The sequence below is a fragment of the Choloepus didactylus genome, chromosome 6 (assembly GCF_015220235.1).
Source record: "Choloepus didactylus isolate mChoDid1 chromosome 6, mChoDid1.pri, whole genome shotgun sequence".
Taxonomy (NCBI): domain Eukaryota; kingdom Metazoa; phylum Chordata; class Mammalia; order Pilosa; family Megalonychidae; genus Choloepus; species Choloepus didactylus.
The window spans coordinates 62327180-62354485 of NC_051312.1; the positions used below are offsets into that span (position 1 = coordinate 62327180).

General features: G+C 38.0%; 2 protein-coding genes across 5 annotated transcripts in view; one reads left to right on the top strand and one right to left on the bottom strand.

Moving 5' to 3' along the window:
* The window catches only part of UEVLD (UEV and lactate/malate dehyrogenase domains), a 159153-nt gene that overhangs the window by 77951 nt on the left and 53896 nt on the right, over positions 1 to 27306 (top strand). For all 4 annotated transcript variants that reach the window (XR_005217400.1, XM_037839264.1, XM_037839266.1 and 1 more), the window contains exon 7: positions 26199 to 26301. Coding sequence is in view for 3 of the 4 variants with exons in the window: in XM_037839264.1 (XP_037695192.1) it covers positions 26199 to 26301 (103 nt within the window). In the remaining variant the exon portion in view is untranslated. The remainder of the gene's footprint in view (positions 1 to 26198; positions 26302 to 27306) is intronic.
* Positions 6392 to 6961, bottom strand: LOC119536467 (biogenesis of lysosome-related organelles complex 1 subunit 5-like). Its single transcript, XM_037839274.1, has one exon. It carries the CDS (start codon positions 6959 to 6961, stop codon positions 6392 to 6394), a length of 570 nt encoding a protein of 189 aa, XP_037695202.1.

Here is a 27306-nt window from a genome sequence, read left to right on the forward strand (position 1 = left end):
CCACCTAGGAGGAATCTCCCTCATGTTTGAAGGATAGTGTTGACAGATACAGAATTCTTGGTTGGCAGTTTTTCTCTTTCAGTATCTTAAGTATATCATACCCCTGCCTTCTTGCCTCCATGGTTTCTCCTGAGAAATCTGCACTTAGTCTTATTGAGGTTCTCTTGTATATGATGGACTTTTTTTTTTTCCTGCTTTCAGGATTCTCTTTTTGTTTTTGGCATTTGATAATCTGATAGTAAGAGTCTTGGCATAGGTCTCTTTGAATCTGTTCTGTTTCAGGTATGCTGTGCTTCTTGGACCTGTAATTTGATGTCTTTCTTAAGAGTTGGGAAATTTCAGTAATTATTTCCTCAGTTATTCCTTCTGTCTGTTTTCCCTTCTCTTCTTGTTATGGACACCCATAACATGTATATTCATGCCCTTCCTGTTGTTATTCAGTTCCCTGAGACCCTGCTCAGATTTTTCCATTCTTTTCCCTGTCCTTTTGAGTGTAGGATTTCAGATGGTCTGTTCTCTAGTTCACTAATCCTTTCTTCATATCTGCTGTATGTCTCCATTGTGTTTTTCATGTCTTCTTTTGTGCCTTTCATTCCCATAAGTTCTGCCATTTGTTTTCACAAGTTTTCAAATTCTGTATGGTCACCTAATGTCTTCTTTATATCCTTCATCTCTTTTGCCACATTTTCCTTCAACTCATTGAATAGATTTTGAAGATTTATTTGAGCATCTTTAATTACTTGTTTTAACTCCTATATCTAATTTGAAATATTAGCTTGTTCCTTTGACTAAGCCATATATTTGTGTTTCCTATTATGACTTGTGATTTTTTACCTTGTGTCTAGGTATCTAATTTTCTTGATTAGTTTATTTTGGAGGCTGTTTTCTCTGTTTTGACTAGGGTTTTCTTGTTGGTTGGCTTTGTTCTCTATCTGTTCTTTGATATTGGTTTGCCTTATCCTAGATCTGTAGGATAGCTTCTGTTTAAGTGATCAGAATTTTTCAGCTCTTGTTTTTCTGGTTCTTTCATTGCCCATATGGAAGTTTTTTGAGATTGCTTTTGTGTGTGTGTGTGCAATTGTTTCATCCTCAGGAGAAAACTCTCTCTTCCCTCTTCCTCTTCAGGAAATGTGATCTGCTGTTTGTTTTGTTTTGTTTTGTTTTGCCTCTACATGTTTTTAATACTCCTTTCAGTATCAAGATTCCCTGGGGATGAGACCTAGCAGGGTGCCAGTTTTAATTATGTGCTCTTCCTGTCCTGCCCAGCAGATGGCACTTGTCAGCCTGGTGCTCCCCACCAGCATAAAGTGTTACTATGTCTTTAATTCTCAGCAGATCCTGTCCCTGTCAGGGTTGTGATTGAGACAGAACTGAGGCTGAAGGCAGGCTTAAACTGTTTCTGTCTTCCAGATCCTGGGATCTGAATTCTCTAAATAACAGTCACCGCCTATGCTGGTTCTTGCCTCCATTCTTTTTTTGGTGGTGGTGGGAGCTGCCCTGTAGGCTGGAAAAGTTACAGGTCTCTTAAGCAGCCCCCCATCTCCCCATGCTAGGAAATTTTTGAGCAGACTGGATTCCACTTTTTGTTGGTTGAAACTGTTGCATGTTTGAGATAGGCTGGTCTCCACTTTTGGTAGGTTGAAACTGCTGCTGATATCCCAGCTTCTGGGGTCTTAATTCTCTGCATGAGTACCACCACTTGTGCTTGGCCCTGCCCTACCCTCCACCTTTTCTTGGCAATGATACACCCTTTAGAGAATTATCCTCATTAGTTACTTTGTCTCTCAAGCATTCCTTAGATCTACCCTTGCTTCCAGTATAGCTGAAAACTGAGAATGCCTGCTGCTTTCTTTAATGGGCTGCTAAAAGAACAACAAGAAGAAAAAAATCCTTTTCCAATCTGGTCTCCAGTCCCCCAGGTTCATCAATCAAGAGCTGGAGTTGGTACCTGGCTCTGTTGGGCCCCTTTTTTTGGGGCACAGCCCTTTTTGAGTATTCTGAGCCCAGCTAACTCCAAAAGTCTGTTTTTCTTCCATCAGCTTTGCCTCCTTGTTACTGGTGAGGGACCTCCTGGTTTCTCTCACGTTTGCCCTGTAGATTTATCTGTGCTTGGTGCTTATATGCAACATTCTGGATTGTTAATCAAATACACAATGGGAGCTTGGTTAAGCTCTCCTTCCCTTACTCCTAGTAGAGAGGGCTTCTGTTTCCTATTGGGAAGAGACTGTGAGATAGTCTGCTGTGCCCATGGAGGAGGGTCTTCAGCCTCCACAGCATGAAAGAGTTTATTTACAGTTCTGTGATGTGATCTCAGGCCTTCTACGCATTCCAGGCTGGTGTATCATGTGCGTCTGGTCTCAGAAGTCCCCCAAACAGTTGTTCCAGACAGTTTCTGAATATTCACTAGCTGCCATAGAGGATGAGCTAAATCCTACCCCTGCCTACGCTGCCATCTTGCCTGCCCAATTCTTTCTTTTCTTTTAAAATTGGATTATCATCTAAATTCTTTCCTTTCCATTTTAATACTTATAACTGAAGTAGGGGCAGGTTCTACCTTGGCAAATAATTGAGTTCTTTCCACAAGTGAGAAAATTTTAGAAGCTGGCTACTCAGCTTTCTTTCTATTAACTCTTGGCATATTATAGTTTTAATTCCTCCACCGTCCATATGAATACACTATTCTCTGTTAATTGGAATTTGAATTGTTTTCAGTTATGCTTCTATAAACACTACTTTACAAATTGCTTATTTTCTCATCTGAATTATATTCTTGGGGCATCTATAATCTCAGAAATAGTACTAGTGAGCCAGAGGGCATGAATGGTTTTTATGGCACTTACTACGTATTGCTAGATTGTTCTTCAAAAAGGTAGAACTAATTTATGCTGCTAATAATAATGTGCACACTGAACTTTGTTTGACATCGCTAACAGTGCTGAATTTTATCAATCATATTTATCTGTGATTCCCATTTTGCTTCATGTGTTTTCTAAATTTCAGGCCACTTCACCATTCTAGGCCTGATTTGCTGGTACACCATGCTTCAGAACTTCCCAACCTCTTCTACTGTATAAAGTTCACTTTTCTATCTTCCATTTTTCTCATTTCACCATTTAATGACTAAAGTCAGTCATATAAACCAATTCCTCTTTTATTCCAGTTGGGGTCTTTGAATCAATATCTTAAACAAATGGAAAGAGTCAAATGATGGAAAATGTAGCTATTACTAGTACCTAGCAAGGAATATGTGTTGATGCTTTTAGATGTCATTTAAATCATATCACACAAGCATCCAATTTATCTGTAACTTTGTATTATATGTAACATTTTACAATTTTAAAAGTGCTTTCATGTACATTATCTGTTGTATAAAGAAAAGAATTATTTTAAGTACAGGAAGGCACGTTAAAGCCATATTTCTTTAGCTATTAGAAGAGTCTCACCATCAGTATTTCTTTATATGTGAATTGTCTCGGCCAAAAATATTTTCCATTTTTCTTTTTAAACATTATTGTTTTGATATAGTTTTAAACATTAATATTTTGACAAAATTCAAATAGTGCAACAACAATAGTAGTCATAATAGTAGTAGTACTGACAGCAGCAGCAGCAATAACTAAACTTTACTGAGTGTAAATGCTTGATTCAATTTATACAACCCTCTTTCTTAGGTACTATCATTATCACCATTTTATATATGAAGAAACTGAGGCATAGTGAGGTTACCTGACTTGTCCGATATCATACTTTTAACAAATGGCAGAGCCAGGATTTGAACCCAGGCAATCTTTTTACAGAGTCTGTTGCTTTTCAAAGTGTGGCTTTCAGACCAGCCATATTAGCAACCCCTGGGATCTTGTTAGAAATGCAGAATCCTGGGCCCCACTCTAGACCTACTGAAGCAAAATCTGATTTTTAACATATACATATTAAAGCTTGGGGAGCTCTGCTCTAAACCACTCTGTCATATTGCCTGCTTCATTATCGTCATCATCATCATCTATGGATAGTAGGTTGTTTGTAGTCATTTGGTAAAATGTAACTTAAAATTAACCTACAGGTTAATTTCTATCAGTGAGATTGATGGGTTAAAAAAGATGTTGCATTTAAAAATTTTGATAGAAATTGCCAAATTATTCCCCGTATCAATTGTACTACTTTACCTCCTGTTCCAATTTGCTAATGCTGCCGTTCTGCAAAATACCAGAAATGGATTGGCTTTTATAAAGGGGGTTTATATGGTTACAAAGTTATAGTCCTAAGGCCATAAAAGTGTCCAAAGCCCTCAACAATAGGATGCCTTCACTGAAGGAAGGCCAATGGCGTCTGGAAAACCTCTGTTAACTGGGAAGGCACGTCACTGGCGTCTGCCGATCCCGGGTTGTGTTCCAGCTCCTCTCTCAGCTCCATTGCATTCTTCAAAATGTTGCTCTTGGGGCGTCTGTCCTCTCTTAGTTTGCTTCTCTGGAGCAAATTCTGGGCTAGCATCTCCAAAGTTTCAGCAAAAGTCTGCTTTCAGCAGCCATCTCCAAAATCTGTCTCTCAGCTGCTCTGAGGTCCTTCTGTTGATAGGACTCCAGTGATTAAATCAAGACCCACCCTGAATGGGTGGGGTCCATATCTCCATGGAAATAATTCAATCAAACATTTCATCCACAGTTGATTGAGTCACATCTCCATGGAAACAATCAAAGGATTCCAACCCAATCAACACTAATACGTCTTCCCCCACAAGATTGCAGGTTAAAGTACATGGTGTTTTGGGTGGCATAATACATCCAAACCGGCACACCTGCACACACACAGTCTTTGAGAACATCTGCTTTTCCACACTACTGTTATTAAACTTTTGGATCCTTATGTGCTTGATAGATGAAAATGGTATCTTATAATTTTCTTTGCATTTCCTTGATGAGTGTGGTTAACAGTCTTTTTATGTGTTTAAGGACCATTTGGGTCCCTTTCCTGTGAACTGTTTGTAATAGCCTTTGCCCAGTTTGCTTGTTTGTTTGTTTTTTCTCTATTATTATTTTTTTTTCATCTCCTCTATTAACTTTAATCACATTTTCAACATGCAGCGAAGAATGAAGCTTTGACAGTAAGCCATAAATTTACACAGGCAAGCGTTGTCTATGCAGTTGCAACACTGAGATAACATGAGAGAGTTGGATGTTTTCTTTCTTGTCTTTCTTTACAATAAAGAAAGAGCAATAAAAAATATTTGAAGATTTATCCATCTCTCAAATTCATTTGCCATAAATCTCTTGAAGGTATTGCATTTAATTTTGTTTGATTTTTGGCAAATAAAAAAAAGCAACTTAGTTCTTCAATTATATTGTTAAATGCAGTTTTTTAAAGATCACAGTGATGAAAGAACTGGTGCATGTTTTGCCATAATACACCTGCTTGTGAGACTAGACTTTAACACCAAAAAGGATTTACATTTAACATGGATCATTTGCCATGTGGGCAAACACTTCTGGTTCACTCAGAGCCAGATACTTTATACAGTTCCAGAGGTACTACTTGGCAGATTTTGCTGATTACTCATTCAACAGTTGAAACATGTATAGACATTATTTATCCTATAAAGCTTACCCACACACAGCAAAACAGACACAAATATGAGGTAAATACTATGGGCAAGATTATGGTTCTTGGAAAGGCTAAAAGTCAATATATATTTTTGGTAAACTGTTCCTTTTAAGCATATTTAAAAACTGAAAATATTAACTGTTGGAAGGCCACAAAACAAGTGCGTCTTGTCATCCGGTGTAACATTCAGCATTATGGCTATACTACGAAATTTGCAACATTTTCCAATAGGCAGTTCAAAGCCCAACACAGCCATCTCTGCCATAGGTGAGATAATGTTTTGACTTTTGCGTCTCTTAAGTATGATTTCTCCTCCAAGGACAGTCGTTTTGTCTACATTTTCATGGAATAACACTTTGTATATTCTTCCCATAGCCTGGGAAGCTATGGCTGGCAGCTACTATAACTTGCCTTTTAAGCCACAATAATAAACTAATACTAACCCTGCACAGGAATGAATTAAATTATTTTGCAGTTAGTGTATACTGAAGCGTTCTCTGAGCTAATCAATGGTAAGACCAATTCTAATAAACAAAGTGTAAATTTATCCCATTTTTCCTCCTACTCCTCCCCATCCAAATAATCATATATTAGGCACTTGAGAACTAGAAAGATATAGCACTCTTCTATTAAACCTTTAATCAGGACTCAAGCAGAAGTTCCTTTCTTCTGACATAAGAGTACCATTGAAAATATTGCTAAACTTGAAGCAGAGGCTAAATGGTTTGGTGGGAATATTTTTTTTGGGGTGTGTGTGTGTGTCAATGTTTTCTTGTTCATTCTTTATTGTGAGTTCTTAAAAGGTTGAAAATTTTGCTAAGTCTTTCTCCATCTCGGCATATTGATCTTTAAGTCTCTCCATGGCTTTTTTGTGCTTTTCGTCCACTTCAGCCCATTTGTTGTGTTGTTCTTTCATGAAATCTTCCAACTGGATTGCATGCTGTTTTTCACTAGCTATTAAATGCTCACCATGCATCTTTCTTTGTATCTGCTCCCTCTGTTGGAGTCTACAAACTGAGTGATTAGCTGCTTGCAATCTCTGGAGAACTTGGTTTAAGTTGTCCTGCACTGTCTCTCCACATTTGGGAAGAGTCTGTTCATTTGTTTTGTGGATCATATTCTTCAAATTTTCAAGAACTCTCATTTCTCGAAGACCACATTTTTCTTCAAATTCTTTCATAAAATAACGGGTTTCACCTTGAATAACTAGTCTGTGATCTGAAAGTCTTGAATGAATTTCTCCAAGATCTTTGGTAATGAGGTGCACTGGCGAACCCGCGGTCCCAGGACAGTCCCTCTTCTTGCCGCCTTCGCCACCCGCAGCGGCCTTGCAACCCACTTGGGTCTCCGTCCCTCCGCCACTCATCGCAACGGGCTCTGCCCCCACCCATTCTCTGTTAGTTTTTAACTCATTTATAGGAGCTTTTTGTATAGTCAGGAAATTTGCCCTTTGTGACATGTATTACAAATAGATGAAATATTTTAAAGTACGAGAGTATTTGCATTACCAATTGCAAATTTTTCTGTAGAATGCTTTATTTCCAGGATAGTGTTTATTGAGAATAAAGAGTAACGCTTCCTGAGCTGAACATTTGTATTAGGTATCGATACAAGAATTGTAAGTAACTCGTCTTGCTCCCACAACCATGTGAACAACTACTCAGCCAGCTCATAAGAGTTAAAATGAGATAGATAATCAGAGTTGTTAGGCTCTAGGAATGTGAATTCTAAATCTCTGTCTCAGGAAAATAAAACAAAAAATAAACAGGAAACACACTGTACATATTAGCTTATATGAGCATAAAATACTTCTTGAATGATACCCGCCCCCCCCCCCAAAAAAAAAAAAAGAGAGAATAATGTGGAGCTAGGAAGCCAGGAGATAGGAGTGGGAGAGAGACCTTTTACTTTACATCCTCTTTTTAATATATATCATTTTTTTGAATATTTGAATTTTGAACGATGTTTCTCTATTACCTATTTAAAAAAATTTTTTTAATTAGAAAACAAAACTGCTTTGTACTAGGTCTCATTTTATTAACTACTGGTTAGTTAATATTTTTTGAAAATTCTTTATTTGTAGATACCTAAATTAGGAAAATCTGGTGTTTTCTAACATAGTGACAATAAAAAAAAATTAATAGCTGTGATTTAGAGAGGGCTACTGTATGCCAGTCCAGTGTCACATAATTAATTCTCACATCCTCACAACCACATAAAATAAGGTTGAATTCATTGACTTCCCCAGTTATACAGCTTATAAATGGTATAGCTGTTTATTTTTTTAATGTTTTTATTTTGAAAAAATTGTAAACTAACATGACAGTTGCAAAAAGAATACAGACCCCATGTAGAGAACTGCAACATATCATGTCCCCCCACCCTAGATACCCAGACTCATCACTTTTAACATTTTGCCATCTTTGCCATATCATTTGATCCTTCCTTCCTTCCTTCCTTGCTTCCTTCCTTCCTTCCTTCCTTCCTTCCATCCATCCATCCATCCATCCATCTTATGAACATGTGAGAGCAGGTCACACACATTATATTCCTTAAAAATATAATACCATGCACGTTTCCTACAAACAAGGATATTCACTTATATAATCACCTTAAGTGCAGTTATCAAGTTCAACAATTTTAGCATTGATATAAAACTTAAATTCTATATTCTAATTTTTTCTTATGTCCTAATAATTTTATTTTGAGCCTTTCTACCTCCATTCTTAGATCTTATCCTATATCATATTTTGCATTTAATTATCATTGTCACTTTAGTTTCTCTTTCTTTTTTTTTTAAATTGTGGCAACATATATACAGCTTCAATCTTCCCATTCCCCCCCAAGCATACCATTCAGTGGGATTAAGTACATTCACAATTTGCAGTATCCTCACTTCTATCCATTACAAGAACTTTGCTTGCACCCCCAAATGGAAACCCGACACTCATTTTGCATTAACTTCCCATTGTCTCTGACTTCCTACCCCTGGTAACCTATACTCTACATTCTGTCTCTATGAGTTTGCATAGTCTCTGATATTTTATTTGTGACATGGGGCTTAAATTTAAGATCCTAAGTCTATAACAATCCTGTTTGCTTTGACACCAACTTAACAACTTTAATAGAATACATAAACCATGTTCCTATACCCCTCTGTCCCCCTACCTTTATGTAGTTCTTATCACAAATTACGTATTTATACATTATGAGTCCAAATCCATTGGTTTATCAATACATTTTATGCATTTGCCTTTTAGATCATGTAGGAAGTAAAAAGTGGAGTTACAAATCAAAAATACCATTGTACTGGTATTTGTATTTATGTCATTATCTTTACTGGAGATCTTTATTTCATGGTGTGATTTCAGTCAGTTATCTAATGTCCTTTCTTTTCAACCTGCTGCAGAATTCCCTTTAGCATTTGTTTTCACGCCAATCTAGTGGTGATTAATTTACTCAGCTTTTATTTACTGGGACTATCTTAATTCCGCCATCTTTTTTTTTGTTTTTTTTTTTTGGCCGGTAAGATTGAGCATTTATTGGGAGCCTACATGGGGTCTACATCCTCAGCTGTGAGAAGAGAGACAGCAATTGCTTGCTATGATGGTCTGCACTGACCAGAGGGGAAGGCAGGGTTGTATAGAAGGAATGAACAAAGAAGGCATGGAGCCAAGAGAGTGCATGTACATAATTGCTGACAGAGTTAACTGTTTCTTAATGTTTGTCCCTCTGGGCACAAGTTCCCATGAAGTTAACCTTGGGGAAAGGTAAGGAAGGCAAAGAGCTGAGACAGTACATGCAGGAATGTGCATAATTACTGATGAGGTTGGAAGAGTTGAAGGATATTGGAAAGTGTAACAGCCTTGGGATATTACAATCCACCCTGTCCCACAACTCTTAACAATCTTTCCACCATTCCTGCAGAAGTCCCTGAGCTTGGGGATGGGAGGGTTCAGGTTTATGGCCTGTGAAAAGAAATAAGGCCAAAACCACAATATAAACAGCAACAAGATAATCAATCAATACAGTCATTGTGCCTATAAGAGTATAAGTCCAGTAGATGAGTGAGCCAAGAGGAAAAGAAGTCTATTAACCCTAACTTTCAGATATGGTTTGTAGAATTTTGTATGTGTGCTAAGGCATTGGTGACATATGCATGTTCAGCTGGTGTATATGTTCAGCAAGCAATGCCAATCATGACACAACTACCACCTTGAGTAGCAGTAAGCATAGCTAAGGATATATATCTTGTAACACTACTTTTCTCATCTGGATGGTTTCTTCATTTAAAAGGCTTATACCACATTTAGTATCATTAGAGGCATGATCAATAGCATTTGCTAATACTGTAACTTGTGTTAATGCAGCTAATGCCGCCACAGTAGGGAGGAAAATACTGAGCGGTTATTCCCACTAGGCTAAAGAGCATTTTCCTCTTAGACCAGAGCAATTTTGTAAAGCTGGGAAATTCTGTGGTGTGCTAGGTAAAACTTTATGAATGCTCCCTGGCAGGAAGGGGTATCCTAGAGCACATCTACCTGTCCAATTGTAAAGGAAATATGGCCAAAAGTGTGTTCCACAAAACCAGCCAGTACCTGGGGGAGGCACATATGCTCCAGCATGTTTAGAGCTGCTTTGTTTTCCTGTCTGTTCTTTCTGCATTACAATGATGTGTTTTTACTTATTAATTTTTTAATTTATTTTTTGAGATTGTTCACATACCATACAATTATCCAAAGATCCAAAGTGTACAATCAGTTGCCCCATGGTACCATCATACAGCTGTGCATCCATCACAATTAATTTTTTTTTCCAATTTTTAGAACATTTTCATTACTCCAGAAAAGAAATAAAGACAAAAAAAGGAAACGCCAATCCTCCCATACCCCTAACCACGCCCCCTCCATTATTGATTCATAGTTTTGGTATAGTACATTTGTTATTGTTGGTGAAAGAATGTTAAAATACTACTAACTGTAGTATATAGTTTGCAATAGGTATATATATTTTTCCTATATGCCCCTCTATTATTATCTTCTAGTTATGGGGTCATACATTTGTTCTAGTTCATGAGAGAGATTTGTAGTATCTGTACAGTTAATCATGGACATTGTCCATCACAAGATTCACTGTTTTATACATTCCCATCTTTTAACCTCCAGCTTTCCCTCTGGTGACATATGTGACTCTGAGCTTACCCTTTCCACCACCTTCACACACCATTCAGCACTGTTAGTTGTTCTCACAACGTGCTACCATCACCTCTATCCATTTCCAAACGTTTAAGTTCACCCTAGTGGAACATTCTGCTCATAATAAGCAACTGCTCCCCATTCTTTAACCTCATTCTATATCCTGGTAACTTATATTTCATGTCTATGAGTTTACATATTATAATTAGTTCCTGTCAGTGAGAACCTGCAATATTTGTCTTTACATGTCTGTCACTCAATATAGTGCCCTCCAGGTTTCTTCATTAACTCATTTTTTTTAAGACAGTTTTGTTCACACACCATACATTCTGTCCTAAGTAAACAATCCTTGGTTCCCTATGTAGTCATGTATTTATATATTCAGCACCATCGCCACTATCTATATAAAGACATCTCCATTTCTTCCACAAAGAATGAGGAAGAGTCAAAGAAGGTAGAGGGACAAAAGAAAAAGAAAAAAGAAAGAGAAAGAGAAAAAACATGACAGCTAGAAAGCAACCAAAGGAAAGATAGCATTAAGCTAAAGTAGAATAAAGAGTCAGACAACATCACCAATACCCTTCCCCTATGCCCCACCCCCCATATGCATGTAGCTTTGGTATATTGCCTTTGTTATATTAAAGGAAGCATAATACAATGTTTCTGTTAATTATAGTCTCTAGTTTGCATTGATTGTATTTTCCTCCAAATCCAACCCTAGTTTTAACACCTTGCAATGCTGACATTCATTTGTTCTACCTCATGTAAAAACATATTTGTACCTTTTATTACAATCGTTGAGCACTGTTCCAGTTTGATAATGCTGCTGTTATGCAAAATACAAGAAATGGATTGGCTTTTATAAAGGGGGTTTATTTGGTTACAAAGTCACAGTCTTAAGGCCATAAAGTGTCCAAGGTAAGGCATAAGCATAGGGTACCTTCAGTTGAGAAAGGTCATTGGCGTCCAGAAAACCTCTGTTAGCTGGGAAGGCACATGAATGGTGTCTGCTTGCTCCCAGGTTGCGTTCTCCAAAATGTCTGCATCAGCTTCCAACGACCGTCTTCAAAATGTCTGTCTCGCTCAGCTTCCGTGCATTCTTCAAAGTGTCCCTCTTGGCTGTAGCAAGCTCACTCCTTCTGTCTGAGCTTCTTTATAGTGCTCTGATAAACCAGTCAAGGCCCACGCTGAATGGGTGGGGCCATACCTCCATGGAAACCATCCAACCAGAGTTATCACCAACAGTCGGGTGGGACGCATCTCCATGGAAACAACCCAAACCAAATGTTCCAACCTAATAAACACCAATACATCTGCCCCCACAAGACTGTGCCAATGAACATGGCTTTTTCTGTGGGACACAATACATACAAACTGGCACAAGCATCCTAGATTTCACTGAGTTATACAGTCTCAGTCTTTATCTTTTGTCTTTCGTTCTGATGTCCCACATGGTCCTAACTTTCCTCTTTCAACCATACTCACAGTCATCTTTGTTCAGTGTACTTACATTGCTTTGCTACTATCTCCCAAAATTGTGTTCCAGACGTCTCACTCCTGTCTTTTCCTTTTGGTCTGCAGTGCTCCCTATAGTGTTTCCTGTAGAGCAGATACCTTGTTCACAAACTGTCATTGTCTGTTTGTCAGAGAATATTTTAAGCTCCCCCTCATATTTGAAGGACAGTTTTGCTGGATATAGAACTCTTGGTTGGTGGTTTTTCTCTTTCAGTATCTTAAATATATCACCCCACTTCCTTCTTGCCTCCATGGTTTCTGTTGAGAAATCTGCACATAGTCTTACCAAGCTTCCTTTGTTTGTGATGGATTGCTTTTCTCTTGCTGCTTTCAGAATTCTCTCTTTATCTTTGATGTTTGATAATCTGATTATTCAGTGTCTTGGCGTAGGCCTATTCAGATCTATTCTGTTTGGCATATGCTGCGCTTCTTGGAGCTGTAATTTTATGTCTTTCATAAGAGATGGGAAATTTTCATTGATTATTTCCTCTATTATTGCTTCTGCCCCTTTTCCCTTCTCTTCTCCTTCTCGGACACCAATGACACATACATTCCTGCATTTTGTTTTGTCCTTAAGTTCCCAGAGATGTTATTCATATTTCTCCATTCTTTTCTCTAGCTGTTCTTTTGTGTGTAGGCTTTCAGGTGCCTTGTTCTCCAGTTCCTGAGTGTTTTCTTCTGCCTCTTGAGATCTGCTGTTGTATGTTTCCATTGTTTCTTTCATCTATTATGTTGTACCTTTCATTTCCATAGATTCTGCCTGTTGTTTTTTCGAACTTTCAGTTTCTACTTTATGTACGTCCAGTGTTTCCATTATATGCGTCATCTCTTTTGCCATATCTCCCCTAAACTGTTTGAATTGATTTAGTATTAGTTGTTTAAATTCCTGTATCTCAGTTGAAGTGTAAGTTTGTTCCTTTGACTGGGCCATAACTTCATTTTTCTTAGTGTAGGTTGTAGTTTTCTATTGTCTAGGCATGGTTTCCTTGGTTACCCCAATCAGGTTTTCCCAGACCAGAATGGGCTCAGGTTTTGGAAGGAGGGAATAGTAACCAGTTTCCCTGAGGGTGTCTTAGAAGATTGGTACACCCTGTGAGGCCTCAAGTCACTGTGCTTTTCCACCCAGCAGGTGGCGCCTGTTGGCCTGTAGCTCCAGACTGGTGTACAGAGGTGTGGCCCATGGCTGTTTTCCCCCAGGCTCTGGGGTCTGGTTCTGAATAGAAGGCGGGTAGTAGAGCTTGCTCTACTTCCTCTTAGGGAAGATACACTTCCTCTTAGGGAAGATACACCCCCTAGGGAGAGGTCATTAGCATTTGAATAGTCTCTCTGCCTGTGCTAACCGCACCCTTGTCTGGATCAGAGTGCTGGGAACTGGAAATGGCTGAGGCTTTCCCCACTGAGTCAAAAAAGGGACAGAAAGCCCCCTCCAGGGGCAGTCCGTGGCCACCTTCCGGATGTCCAGTGTCAGTTGTCACCAAAAGACCCTGTCTGCTTGTTGGGGATTCATATCTTGTACTGAGCAGTACACGTTTGCTGATTAAAACCCCAGTTGGACCTCAGCTGAGCTATAGTCGCTTGTTTGGAGAGTGTTGCTCTCTACCACTGTGAGGCTTTGCAGTTTTTGCCATGGGGGGAGGAGGCTCCTGGCCTGGATCCGCAGTTTTTACTTACAGATTTTATGGTGCAGTCTTGGGCATTCCTCCCAATTCAGGTTGGTATATGATGAGAGGACCATCACATTTGTCTCCCTGCAGTTATTCCGGATTGTTTACTAGTGTTCCTCGTTGTTTATTAGTTGTTCCAGGGGGACAACCTACTTCTACTCATCTTTATGCCGCCATCTTCTTCTATCTCCAATACAATGATGTTTGGTCACATTCCAATGTGGACAGCCATCCCATGTGTCGCTGCACAGCTAAATCAGAAACATTATGTCTTTCAGTACACAAAGGAGTTCTGGCACTTAGGATGCCATACTCAGCAACCATCCAGGTCAAGCTGTCCCCAACAGATGTCACAGTTGGGCGGGTCTTGCTTAGATTTCCCACCCACTCCATTCTACCCAAGAAATGTAAAACTGTCTGTCCATGCATTGAGTTGTATTGGGATGTTCACAAGAGCCATATTCATAGCAGCCGAAAACACAGACATCCCCAGGGTACACAGACCTCCCCGCAACCTCCTGTCTGAGGAGCTGCAGCCATCACCAGAGTCCTGGCTATAATACCTGTGAAGCTCCAACCACCAATGCCTCTTGCCCTGGAACTCCCACCATCATTTTTTTTTTTTTTTAGATCATAAATAGCATCTTTTTTTTTTTAATTGGTTATAAAACCTAAGCCAATATACAAAATTAGGAACACGTTTAGATTCCTCTTTTGAAAGAATGTTTTAGTCTTTTTTTAAAGCTGAGTTAAAAAAATGCAATTTTTAAACACCTTTTTGAAAACTTAAGAATGCAGCAATATAGTTTCCTTTATCTACGAAATGGTAAAATTCCAATTCAAAACTGATAAGGTCACAACAAACTGAATCAAGCAAATATATACATAGGTTTACACCACTTGATGCTGATGTTCATTTAAAAATGTCCATTTGCACTGAGAACACAAGAAGAAAGATGAATGTCACAATTTTCATCCCAATGTGTGCAAAATTTTAAAGGTAACAATCAGTAAGTATGGAGAGTCCAGAAGAAACTAAACCAGAAAAGGTACAATTCAGAATATCAAGAAGATTGGGACTTTAAAGAGTTTCACCGAAGTTTGTGACCTTAATTAGTTTTGACTTTGTTATTCCTACTTTTAGTGATACCACACACTTTCAAAAATTTAGGCTGTAGTGTCTGAATAGGATGCAGTTAGCATATGAAGCTTTAACTCAAAATTTGGATGAAGAAAAAGCACATAGCATAGACAGCAAATAATGAAGCGGGAAAGATATTCTAATAACAGATAAGTTATGGAGGGTAAACTTAATGTTATGGGAATGCTCAGGACCGACTATGGTTTGTTAATTTTTGGGGGGTATGGTAGGAACAAGTTGGCAGCAATGTAGTTATTTTAGGTTAATTGTTTTTCCTATTCCTTTGTTTGGTTATAGTTTATTTTCTTGGGTTAGGGTAGGAACATGTTGGAAGCAATGTTGTTATTTTCGGTTATTTGTTTTTCATATTCCTTTGTTCAGTTATGGTTTGTTAATTTTCCTGGGGTATGGTAGGAACATGTTGGAAGCAATGTAGTTATTTTAGGTTATTTGCTTTTCCTTATTCCTTTGTTTTGGTTTTATTTGAAATGTTTTTTTATTGTTTTTTAATTTTTTGATAAAGTTAAACAATGAGTGTTAAAAAAAGTAAATAAGTAAATGAACAATGGGGGGATGAGGGGAATGGAATGTTTTAGATGTTCTTTTTTATTTTAATTTTAATTTTATTTTTTGGAGTACAGAAAATGTTGAAAGATTGATTGTGGTGATGAATGCACTATATGATGATTCTATGAACACCTGATTGTCTACTTTGGAGCATTGTATGTTATGTGAATATATCTTAATAAAATTGCATTCTTAACAAAAAGGCAGAATGAATTTCAACTCAATTTTATGTACACAAGAGTTGAAAAATCCGAGCCACCTTAAAGAGAAATTGATTCTAAAATTTCTAAAACCTGTAAATAATCAGAGGCCAAACCACTATATTAAAACATTCTCTAGCAAGTAAAAATCTTGCAGTTAAAAATATGCTTGTATCCACTTTAGATAGAAGACAAAACTCATTCTTTAAAGTGGCTCCACCTTGGCAGATACATATATTTTTAATGAATGCACACCTGCTATGTTTTGTTTATCAGTGAAAAACCCCCTGCTGATTCACAAAGCTCTGATGGCATCTGTCTCATCTTCATCACAGGAAATATACCCCCCATCTGATAACTAAATTAGTTTAGATTTTCTATCCCTTCATACAAATGCATTGGGAAATTATACCCAGTAAACGATATCAACAAAACCATTTTTGAGACAGCATAAATTCAGTCTTAAAACATTCAAATCCATATTCTTTCATTAATAACTGGGTCAGACAATCTATCAAAAGCAGTGACTTTACATAGTAATATCAGATTTTGCAGAATTATTTAAAGATCACTGAAAATCAGGTTTATGTTAAACAACTGCAGATTATTCTTCTACACAGATCCTTGTTGGAATATTTTTAAATGTGAATATGCTTGTAGAGTAGGATTTGAATGAACTTTTTCCAATACTCAAAGAACGAATTTTCATGACACTTGTAAAGAGTTGCTGGTTTGTTGCCAACCACATTATCAAAAGTACTGGTTACTAAGTAAAACATATTTTAAGACTAAATTACAGTAAACATGAAAACTCCACAGTTTATACCCAATAGAAATGAACCATATCCAGTTATCGATTTAAAATGAAAAATATTAACTACTGAAAGCTGAAAGCAAGGTTATTTTTTTTACATGGTCAATGGGTGTTTCAGACCTTTGTTTTTTTCCTTTATAGCCAAGGACTCTTGTTTTCAACTTAAACAGAAGTTCAAGTCCATAACAGGTTGTAGCTCAGGTAAAATACCATGCATAGTATTTGATGACTTCAACAATAGGAATACACAAGCCAGAGTGAGTGGTCAAACAAGGCTTGGTGCTCTCAAAAACTAGGTATAATGGCAAAAGCATTACCATCCATATCTAAAGTTCTTCCTCCAACCTTGGCTTCTGAGGCAGATAATAACCACATCAATTACTGGTAGATGAAGGACTGTTTTTTAAAACTTAGCTGTTTAATCAATAACCATGTTTCTTTTCGTTAAGTTACTTTTTTGTGTGTCAGTCCCACCAATGAAAGTCATTTGGCTTGTACTTTAAAATGTATTCTTCCACATAGAGAGTATGAAAATATGTTTGTGGAGGACAGTGATGAGGCTCAGACCAGACTGTACCTCTCTGAAGTCTTCAGATGTGTGGATATGTCACACCACAGTGTCCTGATCCACTGTGCACTGTTTTCCAAGGGCGTATCAGTGGGCATGGACATGGTACCGCCTTGGAACACACTCAACTGGTGACTTCATTTGTCAGCGCGTGGTACCAAGGACAGAGAGAGAGAGGGTAGTTGAGATTGTTCAGGGAGATTCTAAAACAGTTTAGAAAATCATGCATTTACAGTCCACGTGAGAGTGACTTTTGGCAACTGCAAAGTTACTGAGACATGGCTTGCTTTAGAAGCATCGAAACAAAGAGGCATGTGTGTTTTGAAGCCATTTGTTGTTGCAGTTGTTCGTGTCATTTGGTAGCCATCTGGTAGTGCTTCATACAGAATGTGGGAAAGATGCTGCACTCAATTGAACTTAAAAATTAAATTCTTTTGTTTGAACGTTGGCTGTTGGGTCAAAATTGTAAGTACCTCCTTGTGTTGCTTCAGGAATGAGGCTAGGATCTTCTTCAATATCATCACCAAAGAAATGATCTATGATTTCAAATGCTAATTTATATACATCTTCATTTTCATGCTGCTGTAAAACTTCAATTTTTTCCAAACCTCCACATTCTTCTGTTATTTCAGTTATTGTGCTTCCTTCATCACCAGCCATTATTAGAATGTTTTTCAGACCATCTAGAACCACCCGAACAACTTGAGGATCTTTTACTGAGAGTAAATTACAGAATGGTGGTGTTACATTCTGCTAAGGTACTCAACCTGATCTTTTCCGCCATTTATTGTTAAGTTGCTAATTGCCCAAGCAGCTTCTTTCTGTGTTCCAAAGTTCCCCTTTGGCAAGCTGCTGAATAATCATAGGGATTAATCCAGCATCAATTACAGCTTGAACTTGTTTCCGGTTGCCTGCTGTTGTGTTGGAAATGAACCAAACTGCTTCCTTATTTATCTTCTCTTTTGGCCCACCATCATTTTTGAAAGACAGTTTTACTGGATATAGAATTCTTGGTTGGTGGTTTTTACTTTCAGCACTTTAAAACATCATCCCGCTGCTTCCTGCCTCTGTGATTTCCAGTGAGAAATCAGCACTTAATCTTCTTGAGGTCCCCTTCTTTGTGACATGTTGCTTCTCTCTTTCAACTTACAGAATTCTCTCTTTATTTTAGCACTTGATAATCTGATTATATATGTCCTGACATGGGTCTATTTAGGTTTATCTTGTCTGGAACTCGTTAGCATCTTGGATTTGTATATTCATGTCTTTTAAATTTGGGAAGTTTTCAGCCATTATTTCCTTGAATATTCTCTGTCCCTTTCTCTCTTCTCCTTCTGGGACTCCCACAATGCGTATATATTGGTACGCTTTATGTTGTCCCACATGTTCCTTAAGCTCTGTTCATTTTTCTTTATTCTTTTTTCTTTCTGCTCCTCAGACTGGACGATTTCAATTGTCTTACCTTCAAGTTCACTGATTCTTTTTTCTGCTAGCTCCAGTCTGCTGTGAATCCCTCTAAGGAATTTTCATTTCTGTTAGCATGGTCTTCAGCTCTGTTTGGTTCCTTATCATAATTTCCATCTCTCCACTGATATTCTCTTTGTGTTCATCTGTTGTTTTCCTTTAATTCATTGTCTATGTTTTCCTTTAGCTCTTTGAGCATATTTAGGATTTATTTAAAAATTCTTTGTCTGATATGTCCCAGGTCTGATCCTCCTCATGGATGGTTTTAATGCTTTAATCTTCGCCTTTGCCTGGGCCACCACTTCCTGTTTCTTTTTATGTTTTGTAATCTTTTTGAAACCTAGACTTTTGATATTTTAGTGTGTTATCACTGGAATTTAGACTTTGTGGTGTCTGTTCCTTAAGCTAGTATCCAGCTAATGTTATTACACAGTTTTCTTTGAATATCAGGAGATAATAACAACAACAACAAAAAAAAAAACAGAAGGAAAAGAGACAGCACCTTTCTCAGTCTTTGCAGATTGATTTGTGTGAATGTTGTCCTTCAGGGTTCATCCGTGCAGTGGGTTGTATGAAAAGAGCTCCAGGTCAAAGCATAGGGGCCTCCCTGATATTTTCTGTATATGAATCAAGTCTGGAATATGTGTGTGGCCCCAGGAATTCCCCCATTTACATGGTTACAGATGTCCTTTCTTCCCTAGGAAACAATTTATTCACAGTCCTGGGTATGGCGGTGTTATGTCCTACAGCCAGCAGTTGCCTGTCCCAGGCAGCACAGCTTGCCTGCTCAGTGAGCCACCTTCTACTGGCACAGCAAGGTCTGGGACAGTGAGTCCCTCAGGCTGGCATCAGAGAGATTTGGCTAGGCATACATGCTCCTTGTATGTGCATGAGGGTTACTCTTCTTCCTCTGGAACTGGGACCAGGGATCCACACTGGGAGCATGGGCCAGCTCTATGCTGAGTTGGTGAGGGGATAAAGGAGGAGCTGGCCAGGGCACCACAAAGTCTTACTGCTTTTAAGTGGCTTTTTCTTAATTTAGTGCTCAGCCTCTTACTGCAATCCTGTAAGTGTTTTCAGAAGCTTTTAGAAAGATGTTTTTGCCAGTTCTTGCTGGTTGTTTCAAAGCTTCTGTGGATGGACAGAGCCTTGAAGTGTCTCATTGCTCCACCTTGATTGGGGTGGGGCCAATCTCATTTCAATACCATACATTTTGTTTATTCATTCATTTGCTAATGGACGTGTGGGTTGCTTCCACCTTTTGGCTATTGGGAATAATTGTTTTCAACATTGGTGTACAAATAACTGTTGATTCTCGAGTCCTTGCGTTCAATTCTTTTGTGTATACACTTAGAAGACTGGGATTGCTGCATCATATGATAGTTCTATGTTTAACATTCGAGGAACCACCAAACTATTTTCAACAGTGGCTGCACCATTTTAGATTCCTGCCAACAATATCTAAGGTTCCTGTTTTTCCACGTCTTCACTAGCACTTGTTATTCTAAGTTTTTGTAATAGTAGCCATTCTGGTGGATGTGAAGTGGTATCTCATTGTGGTTTTTATTTATATTTCCCTAATGGCTAATGATATTCAGTATCTTTTTATGTGTTTATTGACCATTTGTATGTATCTTCTTTGGAGAAATGTCTATTCAAGTCTTTTGCCCATTTTTTTTTTCAAGTAAGAGTGATCAAGTTTTATTTTTTTCCGGTTTTCCCTTGGTAGTTTAGAAGATGCACATGACACACAGTTTGTTTTTAGTCTTCTTGTAATTTTTTTTTATATACCATACAGTTATCCAAAGATCCAAAGTGTACAATCAGTTACCCACAGTACCATCATAGAGCTGTGCATCCATCAGCAGAGTTAATTTTTTTTTCAATTCTTAGAACATACTCATTACTCCAGAAAAGGAATAAACAAAAAAAGGAAACTCCAATCCTCCCCTAACCACACCCCCTCCATTATTGATTCATAGTTTTGGTATTGTACATTTGTTACTGTTGGTGAAAGAATGTTAAAATACTACTAACTGTAGTATATAGTTTGCAATAGGTATATATTTTTTCCTATATGTCCCTCTATTATTAACTTCTAGTTACAGTGTCATACATTTGTTCTAGTTCATGAGAGAGATTTCTAATATTTGTACAGTTAATCATGTACATTGTCCACCACAATATTCACTGTTTTATTCATTCCCATCTTTTAACCTCCAGCTTTCCTTCTGGTGATGTACATAACTCTGAGCTTACGCTTTCCACCACCTTCACACACCATTCAGCACTGTTAGTTATTCTCACAACATGCTACCATCATCTCTGTCCATTTCCAAATGTTTAAATTCACCCTAGTTGAACATTCTGCTCATAATGAGCAACCGCTCCCCATTCTTTAGCCTTGTTCTATATCCTGGTAACTTATATTTCATGTCTATGAGTTTACATATTATAATTAGTTCATATCAGTGAGCCCCTGCAATATTTGTCCTTTTGTGTCTGTCTTATTTCATTCAATATAGTGCCCTCAAGTTTTCTTCATCAACCCATTTTTTTTTTTAAGACAATTTCATTCACACACCATGCATTCCATCCTAAGTAAACAGCCAGTGGTTCCCTGTATAGTTACGTATTTATGCATTCACCACCATCGCCTCTAATCTGTATAAGGACATCTCTGTTTCTTCCACAAAGAAGGAGAAAGAGTCAAAGGAGGTAGAGAGACAAAAGAAAAAGAAAAAAGAGAGAGAAAAAAACAAAACAAAATGAAACAAAACATGACAGCTAGGAAGTAACAAAAGGAAAGATAGCAATAACCTAAAGTAGAATAAAGAGTCAGAAAGCATCACCAACGCCAAGAGTCCCATACCTTTCCCCTATGTCCCCCCACCATATGCATTTAGCTTTGGTAAATTACCTTTGTTACATTAAAGGAAGCATAACACAATATTTCTGTTAATTATAGTCTCTAGTTTGCATTGATTGTTTTTTCCCCCAATCCCACCCTATCGTAAACATCTTGCAATGTTGACATTTATTTGTTCTACCTCATGTAAAAACATATTTGTACATTTTATCAAAATCATTGAGCACCCTAGGTTTCACTGAGTTATACAGTCCCAGTCTTTATCTTTCCTCTTTCCTTCTGGTATCCCACATACTCCTCTTTCAACCATACTCACAATCATCTTTGTTCGGTGTACTTACATTGCTGTGCTACTGTCTCCCAAAATTGTGTTCCAAACCTTTCACTCCTGTCTTCCTTTCTGTCTGCAGTGCTCCCTTTAGTGTTTCCTGTAGAGCAGGTATCTTGTTCACAAACTCTGTCATTGTCTGTTTGTCAGAGAATATTTTAAGCTCTCCCACATATTTGAAGGACAGTTTTGCCAGATATAGGATTCTTGGTTGGTGGTTTTCTCTTTCAGTATCTTAAATATATCACCCCACTTCCTTCTTGCCTCCATGGTTTCTATTTAGAAGTCTGCACATACTCTTATCAAGCTACCTTTGTATGTGATAGATTGCTTTTCTCTTGCTCCTTCAGGATTCTCTCTTAATCTTTGATGTTTGATAATCTGATTATTAAGTGTCTTGATGTAGGCGTATTCAGATCTATTCTGTTTGGGGTATGTGGTGCTTCTTGGAGCTGTAATTTTATGTCTTTCATAAGAGATGGGAAATTTTCATTGATTATTTCCTCTATCATTGCTTCTGCCCCTTTTCCTTTCTCTTCTCCTTCTGGGACACCCATGACACTTACATTCCCGTGTTTCATGTTGTCATTCAATTTCCGGAGACATTGCTCATATTTTTCCATTCTTTTCTCTATCTGTTCTTTTGTTTGTAGGCTTTCAGGTGTCTTGTTCTCCAGTTCCTGAGTGTTTTCTTCTGCCTCTTGAGATCTGCTGTTGTATGTCTCCATTGTGTCTTTAATCTCTTGTGTTGTACCTTTCATTTCCATAGATTCTGCCAGTTGTTTTTTTGAAGTTTCAATTTCTACCTTATGTATGACCAGTGTGTTCATTATATGCTTCATCTCTTTTGCCGTATCTTCCCTAAACTTTTTGAATTGACTTATTATTAGTTGTTTCAATTCCTGTATCTCAGTTGAAATGTATGTTTGTTCCTTTGACTGGGCCATAGCTTCATTTTTCTTAGTGTAGGTTGTAGTTTTCTGTGGTCTATGCATGGTTTCCTTGGTTACCCCAATCAGGTTTTCCCAGACCAGAATGGGCTCAGTTCCCAGAAGGAAGAAATATTCAGTATCCAGTTTCCCTGAGGGTGTGTCTTAGAAAATTGGTGCACCCTGTGATGCCTCAGGTCACTGTATTTTGTGTCCAGCAGGTGGCGCCTGTCAGCCTGAAGCTCCACACTGGTGTAAGGAGGTGTGGCCCATGGCTGTTTTCCCCCAGGCTCTGGGGTCTGGTTCTGAATGGAAGGCAGGTAGTAGAGTTGGGCCCCATCTCTTTCCTCTTAGGGAAGATACACCCACAGGGAGAGGTCATTTGCATTTGAATAGTCTCTCTGACTCTGCTGTTTCCACCCTTGTCTGGGTGAGAGCACTGGGAACTGAAAATGCCTGAGGCTTTTTCCACTGAGCCAAAAAAGGGGAAGAAAGCCCCCCTTCAGGGCCAGTCCATGGCCACCCTCAGTTTCACCTGTTGGGCAGAGATAGCACCTGGTCCTCTGGGCTCCCTGTCCCTCCCAGAGAGGTCCTCTGGCTCTCCAAGGTCAGTTGTCACCAAAAGCCTCTGCTTGTTGGGATTCATAGCTTGTATTGAGTAGTCCATGTTTGTTAATTAAAACCTCAGTTGGAGCTGGGCTGAGCTATATTTGCTTGCTCGGAGAGTGCTGCTCTCTGTCACAGTGAGGCTTTGCAGTTTGTGCTGCCAGTGGGGTAGGGGGCTCTCGACTTGGATCCGCAGTTTTTACTTACAGATTTTATGCTGTGATCTTGGGCATTTCTCCCAATTCAAGTTGGTGTATGATGAGTGGACGGTCACATTTTTCCCCCTGCAGTTATTCCAGATTATTTTCTAGTTGTTCCTGGTTATTTATTAGTTGTTCCAAGGGTACTAACTAGCTTCCACTCCTCTCTATGCCGCCATCTTCTTCCTTTTGCCCATTTTTAAATTGGGTTGTTTGTCATTTTGTTCTTGAGTCATAGCATTTCTTTATAAATTCTGGATGTTAAACCTTTTCAGAGATAGAGTTTCCAAATATTTTATCCCTTCTGTAGGTTGCTGTTCTAGTTTGCTAATGCTGCTGGAATGCAAAATACTAGAAATGAATTGGCTTTTATAAAGGGAGTTTATTTGGTTACACAGTTACAGGCTTAAGGCCATAAAGTGTCCAAGGTTACACATCAACAGTTGGGTACCTTCACTGGACGATGGCCAATGGCGTCCGGAAAACCTCTGTTAGCTGGGAAGGCACGTGGCTGGCATCTGTTCCAAGTTCTGGTTTCAAAATGGCTTTCTCCCAGGACATTCCTCTCTAGGCCGCAGTTCCTCAACAATGTCACTCTTAGTTGCTCTTGGGGTGTTTGTCCTCTCTGAGCTTCTCTGGAGCAAGAGTCTGCTTTCAAAGGCCATCTTCAAACTGTCTCTCATCTGCAGCTACTCTCTTAGCTCCTGTGTATTCTTCAAGGTGTCCCTCTTGGCTGTAGGAAGCGCGCTCCTTCTGTCTGAGCTTATATAGTGTTCTAGTAAGCTAGTGAAGGCCCATGCTTAATGGGCGGGGCCACACCTCCATGGAAACTATCCAGAGTCATCACCCACAGTCGGGTGGTTGCATCTCGATGGAAACACTCAAAGAATTACAATGTAATCAACACTGATGTGTCTGCCCACACAAGATTACATCAAAGATAATGGCATTTTGGGGGACATAATACATTCAAAGCGGCACAGTTGTGTTTTTACTTGATGATGTTGTTTGATGCACAAAAGTTTTTAGATTTGAGGAAGTCCAATTTATTTCTCTTTTTCTTTGGTTCTTCATTCTTTGGGTGTAAAGTCTATGAATCCACTGCCTAATATAAGGTCCTGAAGATATTTCACTATGTTTTCTTCTAGGAGTTTTACAGTTTTAGCTTTTATATTTAGATTGCGTATACATTTTGAGTTAATTTTTGTATATGATGTGAGATAAAGGTCCAACTTTATTTTTTTTTTTGCATGTGGATAGCCAGTTTTTCTGCACCATTTGTTGAAGAGGCTATTCTTTCCCCATTGATTGGTCTTGGCTCCCTTGTCAGAAATCAATTGGCCATAGATGTGAGGGTTGATTTCTGAACTTTCAGTTCAATTCTGTTATCTCTATGTCTGTCCTTGTGCAAGTACTGTACTGTTTTGATTACGGTAGTTCTGTAGTAAGTTTTAAAATTGGGAAGTCCTCCAAGTTTGTTCATCTCTTTCAAGATATTTTTTGACTATTCGGGGTCTCTTGCCCTTCCATGTGAATTTGATAATTAGTTTTTCCATTTTTAAAAGATAGCTATTGGAATTCTGATTGGGATTGTGTTAAATCTGGAAATCACTTTGGATATTGTTGACATCCTCGTGATATTAAGTCTTTAAATCCAGGACCACAGAATATCTTTCCATTTATCTGTGTATTCTTTAATTTCTTTGAGCAATGATTTGTAGTTTTTCTGTGTACAAGTCCTTTGCATCTTTGTTTAAATTTATACCTATATATTTCATTCTTTTAGTTGCTATTTGTAACCAAGTTGTTTATTAAGTACTATACTTTATACCTGATAGTCTGGTAGATCCCTGGGTATTTTTCACTTTGCATCAACATAGGAGAGACCCCCACTTCCCCTACCTCTTTGGAGAGAAAATAATTTCCCCAAAGGTAAATGGACTCTTAGGAGTTTTCATGCAGTTGTTTACAGTAAACCTACCATCCACTCAGGCATGTGGTATATTTTCTATGAAATCTCTGGGTAGGATACATCATGATAATAGGATTTGATTTTAGGTTTATGCTTGTTGTCTTTTATTATTTTTAAAGAGAAACTTGACATTAGTATTGACTTTCATGATAGAAATGAACTGCTATAATAGACCAAAAGATCACTCTAAACTCCTGTGAATGGAAATTCTGACTTCAAAGTGAAAACATAAATTCAAGAACGATAACAAATATACTGTGTATACTAAGTCATCTTTATTAATTCCTATCTCTTCAAAAGAAACATGCAGTCTGTAACTTCTGAGTTAAACCCTGTCAGATCCCAGTTATCAGTTGTCAAGCCTAAGGGATCATATTATTCAAGTTCATAATAACTTCATTCTTGCATGCCACCTATATTTCTATTTTGTTACTTTTCCTTCAAAAAAAAAAAAAAAAACAGCACATGAGGCCTGTGTATACTTCTTTAGCCCTCACTTCTGTGTGAGTTTAAATTGAGTACCTGTCCATATCCAATGTAATGCTGTTCTTTTTCTTATTGTACTACACAGGGCCTTGCAGACAGGCTGGTTCTCCTAGACCTCTCAGAAGGAACTAAAGGTGGGGCGATGGACCTTGACATATTCAACCTGCCTAATGTGGAGATCAGCAAAGGTCTGGTTATTCTGCTTGGTAGATGTATGCCTTCTTTTCTCTTGTATTTGAGTCCAATAATTTTAACGTTGAAAGGCACTTTAAAGATCATCTACCCCAAATCCCTCTTTCTACATATTGGAAAATAAAGGTTCAAATAAGTTAAGTGACTTTTCCAAGGTCATACAGAGATTATGATTAATTGTATTAACAAGGGTCAGATGAACAAATAGTATTCAGATTGATCGAGAGGACATACTTTTTGTCTCTGACTTACACCTTAATTTGAATTTGTTTTCTCTAATTACTTCTTTCTCATAGTATATCAGGTAAGAGTACTAGTTTACAGGTAGGGAGATGGAGGTTTGCATCTTAGCTTTTTCACGTTATAGTTCTATGACATTTCTCAGGTTATGTGCACTCTTAAAGTTCAGTTTTCTCATCTATAAAGTGGAGATAATACCCACCTCTTAGTATATAGCAAAGTGCTAAACAAAGGTTTAAAAAAATAATTCATCACATTGCTTCCACTAAACATATATGTTAATAATAAACTTCAATAAGAACAAATTTTTATATCATTAATAAATAAAAGTTTATTTTTTAAAAAGTTATCTTCTCTATCAACCTGTGAATTAAAAAGTTTTACATATATTTTATAATATACATATACTAATTAGTATATGTGCACATAAATATTTATTACATAATTACATACATGTAAGTAAGTACCATATTTAGGGATGTAGGTTTATTATATTTTACTTCCAGGGATACATGGTCAAAAACCTTGGGAGAGGTTGAGTGATGCTTCAGGGCTACATCCCCCCATAGAAGCTTTGAACAACCAGCAAGAACTGACAGAAACATCTTTCTCAGGGTTCCAGAAAATAGTTAAAGGCATGTAATCACAGGGCAAATGCCATATCAAGAAAAAGGCTTCTTAGAGGCTGTAGGATCTTGAAGTGTCCTGGCTGGCCCCTCCCTTATCTCCTCAACAGCTTGGAACAGAATTGGCTCTCGCTC